Source organism: Oncorhynchus masou, unplaced genomic scaffold (genome assembly GCF_036934945.1).
Source record: "Oncorhynchus masou masou isolate Uvic2021 unplaced genomic scaffold, UVic_Omas_1.1 unplaced_scaffold_1403, whole genome shotgun sequence".
NCBI lineage: Eukaryota > Metazoa > Chordata > Actinopteri > Salmoniformes > Salmonidae > Oncorhynchus > Oncorhynchus masou.
The window spans coordinates 3,263-14,498 of record NW_027003963.1 but is presented as its reverse complement, the minus strand read 5'-3'; the positions used below and the strand labels follow the sequence as shown (position 1 = coordinate 14,498).

Sequence of the window (11,236 nt, the reverse complement as noted above, 5' to 3'; positions counted from 1 at the left end):
ATGTACAGGGAGTACCAGATCAATGTGGAGCTATGTACAGGGAGTACCAGATCAATGTGGAGCTATGTACAGGGAGTACCAGATCAATGTGGAGCTATGTACAGGGAGTATCAGATCAATGTGGAGCTATGTACAGGGAGTACCAGATCAATGTGGAGCTATGTACAGGGAGTATCAGATCAATGTGGAGCTATATACAGGGAGTACCAGATCAATGTGGAGCTATATACAGGGAGTACCAGCACCAGATCAATGTGGAGCTATGTACAGGGAGTACCGGGTCCAGATCAATGTGGAGCTCTATACAGGGAGTACCAGATCAATGTGGAGCTATATACAGGGAGTACCAGATCAATGTGGAGCTATGTACAGGGAGTATCAGATCAATGTGGAGCTATGTACAGGGAGTATCAGATCAATGTGGAGCTATGTACAGGGAGTACCAGATCAATGTGGAGCTATGTACAGGGAGTACCAGATCAATGTGGAGCTATGTACAGGGAGTACCAGATCAATGTGGAGCTATGTACAGGGAGTACCAGATCAATGTGGAGCTATGTACAGGGAGTATCAGATCAATGTGGAGCTATGTACAGGGAGTACCAGATCAATGTGGAGCTATGTACAGGGAGTATCAGATCAATGTGGAGCTATATACAGGGAGTACCAGATCAATGTGGAGCTATATACAGGGAGTACCAGCACCAGATCAATGTGGAGCTATGTACAGGGAGTACCGGGTCCAGATCAATGTGGAGCTCTATACAGGGAGTACCAGATCAATGTGGAGCTATATACAGGGAGTACCAGATCAATGTGGAGCTATGTACAGGGATTACCAGATCAATGTGGAGCTATATACAGGGAGTACCAGATCAATGTGGAGCTATATACAGGGAGTACCAGCACCAGATCAATGTGGAGCTATATACAGGGAGTACCGGGTCCAGATCAATGTGGAGCTATATACAGGGAGTACCGGGTCCAGATCAATGTGGAGCTATATGCAGGGAGTACCAGATCAATGTGGAGCTATGTACAGGGAGTACCAGATCAATGTGGAGCAATATACAGGGAGTACCAGATCAATGTGGAGCTATATACAGGGAGTACCGGGTCCAGATCAATGTGGAGCTATATACAGGGAGTACCAGATCAATGTGCAGAAGTACGAGGTACTTGAGGAAGAGACACTACATAGCCAAAAGTATATCTCATTCCAAAATAATGGGCATTAATATGGAATTGGTCCCCTCTTTGCTGCTATAACAGCCTCCACTCTTTTGGGAAGGATTTCCACTAGATGTTGGATCATTGCTGCGGGGACTTGCTTCCATTCAGCCACATAGATTATAGTGAGTCAAGCACTGATGTTGGGCGATTGGGGCTCTCAGTCTGCGTTCCAATTCATCCCAAGGTGTTCGATGGGGTTGAGTCAGGGCTCTGTGCAAGCCAGTCAAGTTCTTCCACATCAATCTCGACAAACCATTTCTGTATGGACCTTGCTTTGTGCGGAGGCATTGTCATGCTGACACAGGAAAGGAGCCTTCTCTAAACTATTGCCACAAAAGTGGAAGCACAGAATCGTCGAATGTCATTGTATGCTGTAGATTTCCTTTCACTGGAACTAAGGGGCCTAGCCCAACCCATGAAAAACAGCCCCAGACCATTATTCCTCCACTAAATTTTACAGTTGGCATGATGCGTTGGGGCAGGTAGTGTTCTCCTGGCATCTGCCAATCCCAGATTTGTCCGTCGGACTGCCAGATGGTGTAGCGTGATTCATAACTCCAGAGAAAGTGTTTCCACTGCTCCAGAGTCCAATGGCGGCACGCTTTACACGACTCCAACCGACACTTGACATTGCACATGGTGATCTTAAGCTTGTGTGCGGTTGCTCGGCCATGGAAACCCATTTCATGAAACTAGTTCTTGTGCTGACGTTGCTTCCAGAGGCAGTTTGGAACTCAGTAGTGAGTGTTTCAAGCGAGGAGAAGCGATTGTTACGTGCTATGTGCTTCAGCCCTCGCGGTCCCATCCTGTGAGCTTGTGTGGCCTACCACTTTGTAACTCTAGACGTTTCCACTTCACAATAACAGAACTTACAGTTGACCGGGCAGCTCCAGCAGGGCAGAAATTTGACAAATTTACTTTTTGGAAAGGTGGCATCCTTTTCTCTGGTTGTATATTTTAATGAAGAGTAACCAATCAACGAATATCCCTATTAGTTTCATGGAGGACCTTACACCAAAATGAAGGTTAGATTCTACGTTCTATGTTCTACTTGGAAAAGTCGATAGGATTCTAAAATGATTATTTTATGTAGTTGGCTAGAATAAGGAGAAAGCTAAATATCACATCATGGTGACTCACATCCATTATTATGTGGAAGAGGAGGAAAATAATAAATGTTAATTTTATTGTATTCATTTTATTATTTAGTGTTTTAGTCGTTTTTATGTGTTTTGCATGACTGTCTTGTGCTACTAGGGGCCAATCAGAGAGAGCAGAGTCTATTTCCTCTGGTTTTCTATCAATCAAGACTGAAGCGATCCATGGATATCCCTGTTCATTTCAAAGGAGCAGACTCTCTACAAAACAAAGGGTGAGATTCTGATGTTCAGCCAGCTGTAAATACAGGCCTATGTTTTAATAATGCTGACCTCATGAAATAAAAGATCTGTCACTTATTGTAAAGCAAAAATACACATCATGAGAACAGATAGTTATAGGAAGGTTACCATGTGTTATATTATCATGATAACAGATAGTTATAGGTAGGTTACCATGTGTTATATTATCATGATAACAGATAGTTATAGGTAGGTTACCATGTGTTATATTATCATGATAACAGATAGTTATAGGTAGGTTACCATGTGTTATATTATCATGATAACAGACAGTTATAGATAGGTTACCATGTGTTATATTATCATGATAACAGATAGTTATAGGTAGGTTACCATGTGTTATATTATCATGATAACAGATAGTTATAGGTAGGTTACCATGTGTTATATTATCATGATAACAGGTAGTTATAGGAAAGAGAGTCGGACCGAAATGCAGCGTGTTGGTTACTCATGTTTTTAATAGAACAAATAGTTATAGGAAGGTACATGAAATTACAAAAATAACAAGGTTACGTGTTTTATTATCGTGATAAACCTAGTTATAGCCTAGTCTGTGTTTATTACTAAACACAGAGACAGTGAACAATCACCCACGAAATACAAAGTGAAACCATGATAACAGGCTACCAAATTACGGTTCCCAATCAGAGACAACGTTATAGGAATCACCTGACTCTGATTGAGAACCGATAGTTATAGGCAGGTTACCAAACCTAAACAGATACCCTACTCAGCCGCAATCCCATGTGTTATATTATCAAAACCCAGATAGAAAATACAATATATAAACCCATGTCACACCCTGGCCTGACCAAATATATAGGAAAGTTACCATGTGTTATATTATCACAAAATACAATGACCAAGGCGTGACAATGTGTTATATTATCATGATAACATATAGTTATAGGAAGGTTACCATGTGTTATATTATCATGATAACAGATAGGTAGGTTACCATGTGTTATATTATCATGATAACATATAGTTATAGGAAGGTTACCATGTGTTATATTATCATGATAACAGATAGTTATAGGTAGGTTACCATGTGTTATATTATCATGATAACAGATAGTTATAGGAAGGTTACCATGTGTTATATTATCATGATAACAGGTAGTTATAGGAAGGTTACCATGTGTTATATTATCATGATAACAGATAGGAAGGTTACCATGTGTTATATTATCATGATAACAGATAGTTATAGGAAGGTTACCATGTGTTATATTATCAGGCCATTATGTATTAAACTGAACTTATGAGGTTATTTTGATCAATGTGTTTGATACCTGTAATTTACAATTCCCATCAAGGCCAGTAGACGTATCCTGTGATATCTGCTCTGAGGTCCAAGCTGTGAAGTTCTGTCAGTCCTGCAGTGTGTCCTACTGTGAGACCCACATCAGACAGCACTATACAATATCTAAACTACAGAAACACACACTGGTGGATGTGACTGGAGACCTGGTGCAGAAACTCTGTCAACATGACTACAGTCTTCTGGAGGTGTTCTGCAGGACAGACCAGATGATGATCTGCAGTCAGTGTGCAGAGACAAACCACAAAGGACATGATACCATCCTCCTTGAGACAAAGAAAGCAGGAAGACAGGTAACTAGTTCTCTTTTCTTTCAGGGTTGTTCAGTGCAGTTCCAGTGCTAGTAAATGTCTGAACACTCCTTAATTAACACTAGAACCGTTGGGACTCGAGGCATCCCAGTTTGGGCCGTCAACATTCTAACAGCCCAATAAAACCATTTCATATGTTCTACGGGAACAATAATGCTTTGGCTGTGTTCATGAAGGTCTTAGTATTATTAGATCTGATTAGGATCTGCAATTATCTGCTGCTGAGGAAGTGGCTTCTCTTCCTGGGGTCCAAACAGGAAACTAAACACAACCAATAAAATACATAATACACGTAGAATATATTACACTATATTTATGTTACAATTAAATAACTTGGCAGACACAATACAATGCAAAATATATCATCTCTTCACAGTCCCCGTCGTGTTGTAAAGGGTTCTTTTATCTGTTTTTTAATCTGGTTTTATTGCGATCTTACATTACATGGAAAAGGGGATACCGAGTCAGTTGTACAACTGAACGCATTCAACTGAAATGTGTCTTCCGCATTTGAAAGTATAACAGCAATCCATGCTTTGGTTCAGTTTACTTGGCACTGTTTCCACATGCAAGTGTTTTAGCATTGGTGGCTCAAATTCAAGCCATGGGACTGATATTAGCCTTTTTCGTGCCTCATGTCCAAATCATCCAAAAGTACTGTATCTAAAATTGATTGTGAAGCTCAACAAAGTCACTTAAATGCTAATATGTGTCGCATGACTTTAATGAGATGTGTACAATAATTGCTAAAATGTTAGCATGTGTCAACAGTGCCAATGAAGCTAAACCAAAGCATGGATTGCTGTCATACCGTTTCCATAGACTGTTTAGAGGACGAAGGAAAACAATATTTCATTTTGTAATTTGGGGGAACTACACCATCATTATTTTGTTTATGCAGGTCTTAATTAATATTATTGAACTAAATGTATTTCAAAAGAACAGAATAGGAGTTTAATTATGTTACTAGTCTGTCCTTAGTATCCGAGGCAATATGCTGCCGGGAGTGGAATTGCAGTTAGTCGTCAAAAATAAAACATTTTGAAATAGTCTTTCCACTACATTTTGAGAGTTGATTGGGAAATGTAGGTGATTTAGAAACCTTAGTATCTGTAATACCATTATTGAAATCAAAGTGTGTGACCTGCATGAACCTCTGTAACATGATTTGAGAAAGTCACTTTTTGGGTAGCTCCTTTCCCTTTGTCAGTTACACATGCTGCACTGTTCATCAGTCTCTTCATTGACGAGACAATTGTTCATATTGTCTCCCATCAGACTATTGTCAATTTAATCTTCTTTAGACTACATACACTTTCATAGGCTTCTGTGAAATTAGTTTCAATATAGTTGATGTGTAGTTTTGATGGGCTATTAGTCGGCTGTGCAGCCGATGAAGGAAGGGCTGAAGGAAGGGCTGAAGGAAGGGCTGAAGGAAGGGCTGAAGGAAGGGCTGAAGGAAGGGCTGAAGGAAGGGCTGAAGGAAGGGCTGAAGGAAGGGCTGAAGGAAGGGGCTGAAGGAAGGGCTGAAGGAAGGGCTGAAGGAAGGGCTGAAGGAAGGGGCTGAAGGAAGGGCTGAAGGAAGGGCTGAAGGAAGGGCTGAAGGAAGGGCTGAAGGAAGGGCTGAAGGAAGGGATGAAGGAAGGGCTGAAGGAAGGGATGAAGGAAGGGCTGAAGGAAGGGCTGAAGGAAGGGCTGAAGGAAGGGCTGAAGGAAGGGATGAAGGAAGGGCTGAAGGAAGGGCTGAAGGAAGGGATGAAGGAAGGGCTGAAGGAAGGGCTGAAGGAAGGGCTGAAGGAAGGGCTGAAGGAAGGGATGAAGGAAGGGCTGAAGGAAGGGCTGAAGGAAGGGATGAAGGAAGGGCTGGGGGAGAAGAACGTCCTCCTAAAACGGCTTATAATACATTATGTTTGTGATATGTAATAGTTTTTGTACGATTTTATTTGTATATATACACTTAACAAAAATATAAATGCAACATGCAACAATTTCATTGATTTTACTGAGTTACAGTTCATATGAGGAAATCAGTCAGTTGAACTAAATTCCTTGGGCCCTAATATATGGATTCCACATGACTGGGAATACAGATATGGATCTGTTGGTCACAGATATCGTATAAAAGGGGCCTCACAATGGGCTTCAGGATCTCGTCATGATAGTTTTGTGCATTCAAATTGTCATAAACAAAATACAATTTTGTTGGTTGTCCGTCGCTTATGCCTGCCCATACAATATCCGCCATCACAATGTTGACATCAGCAAACCGCTCGCCCAGAAAACACCATACATGTGGTCTGTGGTTGTGAGGCCTATTGTATGTACTGCCAAATTCTCTAAAACAACAAATGTTAATTTTTCTATCATAAGCAGTCTCGGCTTATTGTAGAGGAACAAACATTCATTCTCTGGCAACAGGCTCTGGTGGAGATTCCTGCAGTCAGCATGCCAGTTGCACGCTCCCTCAAAGCACGAGACAACTGGCAATGTGTTGTTTGACAAAACTGCACATTTTAGTGTGCACATTGTAATGATCATACTGTTTAATCAGCGTTTTGATAAGCCACACCTGTCATGTGGATGGATTATCTTGGCAAAAAAAATGCTCACTAAGAAAAAAATAAGATTTCTGTGCAATAGAACATTTCTGGGATCTTTAATTTCAGCTGAAGAAACATGGGACCAATAATTTACATGTTGTGTTTTCTATTTTTGTTTAGTGCTATTTTCTCAAACAATAACCCCAAAAAAAGAGACAATAAACAGACGCACAGATATTTCAACAAACATCAATGACATCACACCTGCTCAGACGCACATGTTCCCACCCATACACATCATGTGTCTCACAACCACACTCCCCCTTCATCTCCTGCCATACTCTATGCCATATACAGTGCCTTGCGAAAGTATTCGCCCCCCTTGAACTTTGCGACCTTTTGCCACATTTCAGGCTTCAAACATAAAGATATAAAACGGTATTTTTTTGTGAAGAATCAACTACAAGTGGGACACAATCATGAAGTGGAACGACATTTATTGGATATTTCAAACTTTTTTAACAAATCAAAAACTGAAATTGGGCGTGCAAAATTATTCAGCCCCTTTACTTTCAGTGCAGCAAACTCTCTCCAGAAGTTCAGTGAGGATCTCTGAATGATCCAAAGTTGACCTAAATGACTAATGATGATAAATACAATCCACCTGTGTGTAATCAAGTCTCCGTATAAATGCACCTGCACTGTGATAGTCTCAGAGGTCCGTTAAAAGCGCAGAGAGCATCATGAAGAACAAGGAACACACCAGGCAGGTCCGAGATACTGTTGTGAAGAAGTTTAAAGCCGGATTTGGATACAAAAAGACTTCCCAAGCTTTAAACATCCCAAGGAGCACTGTGCAAGCGATAATATTGAAATGGAAGGAGTATCAGACCACTGCAAATCTACCAAGACCTGGCCGTCCCTCTAAACTTTCAGCTCATACAAGGAGAAGACTGATCAGAGATGCAGCAAAGAGGCCCATGATCACTCTGGATGAACAGCAGAGATCTACAGCTGAGGTGGGAGACTCTGTCCATAGGACAACAATCAGTCGTATATTGCACAAATCTGGCCTTTATGGAAGAGTGGCAAGAAGAAAGCAATTTCTTAAAGATATCCATAAAAAGTGTCATTTAAAGTTTGCCACAAGCCACCTGGGAGACACACCAAACATGTGGAAGAAGGTGCTCTGGTCAGATGAAACCAAAATTGAACTTTTTGGCAACAATGCAAAACGTTATGTTGGCGTAAAAGCAACACAGCTCATCACCCTGACCACACCATCCCCACTGTCAAACATGGTGGTGGCAGCATCATGGTTTGGGCCTGCTTTTCTTCAGCAGGGACAGGGAAGATGTTTAAAATGATGGGAAGATGGATGGAGACAAATACAGGACCATTCTGGAAGAAAACCTGATGGAGTCTGCAGAAGACCTGAGACTGGGACGGAGATTTGTCTTCCAACAAGACAATGATCCAAAACATAAAGCAAAATCTACAATGGAATGGTTCAAAAATAAGCATATCCAGGTGTTAGAATGGCCAAGTCAAAGTCCAGACCTGAATCCAATCGAATCTGTGGAAAGAACTGAAAACTGCTGTTCACAAATGCTCTTCATCCAACCTCACTGAGCTCGAGCTGTTTTGCAAGGAGGAATGGGAAAAAAATTCAGTCTCTCGATGTGCAAAACTGATAGAGACATACCCCAAGTGACTTACAGCTGTAATCGCAGCAAAAGGTGGCGCTACAAAGTATTAACTTAAGGGGCTGAATAATTTTGCACGCCCAATTTTTCAGTTTTTGATTTGTTAAAAGTTTGAAATATCCAATAAATGTCGTTCCACTTCATGATTGTGTCCCACTTGTTGTTGATTCTTCACAAAAAAATACAGTTTTATATCTTTATGTTTGAAGCCTGAAATGTGGCAAAAGTCGCAAAGTTCAAGGGGGCCGAATACTTTCGCAAGGCACTGTAAATAATAATGAATTTCATTCATCCACTGTTGTAGTGATGGAGTATCATTTGATTTCCAGTTTTTAAGTAGGAAGTCTTTTCAAAATCATTGACGAGAAAGGTATTGTATGGTCCACCCCATTTGGTTATCTCACCGCTCCCTCAAATGCCATGTCTTGAAATATGCAGATAGACATGTTAAAAGTAAACATGCATTGTAAAAGTTGTAACAACGACAGTGTGATAAATGTACTTATTTAGGAAAAGTCAAGGATGGAGGGGGACATGACTTTAAAAATGGACTATTACAATGTTAAATTCACAATGTTGTTCAAAATATGTCATCTGCACTTTCAGCGTTGCAGAAGAATATCAAAAGCAGTTGATGTATCTTTGAAAAAACATCTGTTTTACATTTAGCAAAATATTTATTTTTTAAAGAAATTACTAATTCTAATTTTGTTTTCCCAGCCTAAGAGTTTTGATAGAGACCAACACACAACGTTGGCCTCTGATGATGGTACGTACAGTTTACAGTATGTGGAAACAGAATAAACTGACCCAAACAATAAAATTTAATTTCCATCTCAATTTTATAGGAGACATTTTGTAATACGTCAATTGTTTTCCTTTAACTGCTGGTATAAATAGTACAAATGTGTGTTTGGAATGTCAATGAAGTCTGTTTTTCAATCAGCCGTTATTCCTTCACTAGTGCTGCCCCCTCCTGGTGACATCCAGGTCCTGTTGCTGACGTCAGACTCTGTGTCTCTGAGCTGGGGTCCTCCTGAAGGGTTGAAGGGACCACAGAAGTTCAGAGTGACCTGGGGTTGTGACGTGGAACCGCGCAGTATAGGGGTGAAAAATGTTCATGAAGTTGAAATAAGCAGACTCAACCTTGGTAAAAAGTACCAGTTCAGTGTGGCTACAGAGGGAGAAGATGGAAGACAAAGCAGATGGGTCTCAGCATCCCTATCTGCAGGTACAGTAGGTCTCAGCATCCCTATCCACAGGTACAGTAGGTCTCAGCATCCCTATCCACAGGTACAGTAGGTCTCAGCATCCCTATCCACAGGTACAGTAGGTCTCAGCATCCCTATCCACAGGTACAGTAGGTCTCAGCATCCCTATCCACAGGTACAGTAGGTCTCAGCATCCCTATCCACAGGTACAGTAGGTCTCAGCATCCCTATCCACAGGTACAGTAGGTCTCAGCATCCCTATCCACAGGTACAGTAGGTCTCAGCATCCCTATCCACAGGTACAGTAGGCTAATCCCTTGTGTTTTTATTCAGACTATCCACAGGTACAGTTTCAGTCATCCCTATCCGCAGGTACAGTCTCTCATCCCTATCCACAGGTACAGGGTTAAGTGCCTTGCTCACAGGGAAAATCAACAGATTTTTCACAGGTACAGGGTCTCATCCCTCCAGGTCCAGTTGCTGATCCCTATCAGACTCTGGGATTTAAATCCCTAGCCAGAGATATATCTTCCCTATCCAGTAACTAGGTCTCAGCATCCCTTTCCACAGGTAACTAGAGATATATCTTCCCTACCAGTAAGTAGGTCTCAGCATCCCTATCCGCAGGTACCTGTAACCCTAGAGAGATATCTCTTTACCTGGTAACTAGAGAGATATCTACTTTACCTGTATCCACAGGTAGAGTATCTCTTTATCCACAGTAAGTAGGTCTCAGATATCTCTTTACAGTATGTAACTAGAGTTTTTATTCAGATATCTCTTTACCAGTAACTATCCTGAGCAGATATCTCTTTACCAGTAACTTTTTCAGAGAGATTCCATCTCTTTACCAGTTTAAACCAGAGAGATATCTCTTTACCAGTAACTAGAGAGATCTCTTTACCAGTAACTAGAGAGAGATCTCTTTACCAGTAACTAGAGAGAGATCTCTTTACCAGTAACTAGAGAGATCTCTTTACCAGTAACTAGAGAGATATATCTTTACCTGTAACTAGAGATGTCTCTTTACCAGTAACTAGAGAGATATACTGTATCTTTACCAGTAACAAGAGATATATCTTTACCAGTAACTAGAGAGATCTCTTTACCAGTAACTAGAGTGATCTCTTTACCAGTAACTAGAGAGATCTCTTTACCAGTAACTAGAGAGAGATCTCTTTACCAGTAACTAGAGAGAGATCTCTTTACCAGTAACTAGAGAGATCTCTTTACCAGTAACTAGAGATATATCTTTACCAGTAACGAGAGAGATATCTCTTTACCAGTAACGAGAGAGATATCTCTTTACCAGTAACGAGAGAGATATCTCTTTACCAGTAACTAGAGAGATATCTCTTTACCAGTAACTAGAGATTTCTCTTTACCAGTAACTAGAGAGATTATCGGTAACTAGAGAGATCTCTTTACCAGTAACTAGAGAGATCTCTATATCTCTTTATCGGTAACTAGAGAGATATCTCTTTATCAGTAACTAGAGAGATATCTCT

The 11,236-nt window shown here is 40.7% G+C and overlaps 1 protein-coding gene across 2 annotated transcripts in view; it reads left to right on the top strand.

Moving 5' to 3' along the window:
* LOC135530637 (uncharacterized) overlaps positions 1–9,864 on the top strand; it is a 72,113-nt gene extending 62,249 nt beyond the window's left edge. For both annotated transcript variants that reach the window (XM_064958922.1, XM_064958923.1), the window contains 4 exons: positions 2,491–2,605; positions 3,956–4,253; positions 9,238–9,286; positions 9,482–9,864. In XM_064958922.1, the coding sequence (XP_064814994.1) occupies positions 2,556–2,605; positions 3,956–4,253; positions 9,238–9,286; positions 9,482–9,819 (735 nt within the window). In that variant the 5' untranslated portion in view covers positions 2,491–2,555 and the 3' untranslated portion in view covers positions 9,820–9,864. The remainder of the gene's footprint in view (positions 1–2,490; positions 2,606–3,955; positions 4,254–9,237; positions 9,287–9,481) is intronic.
* Positions 9,865–11,236: the final 1,372 nt, after the last annotated feature.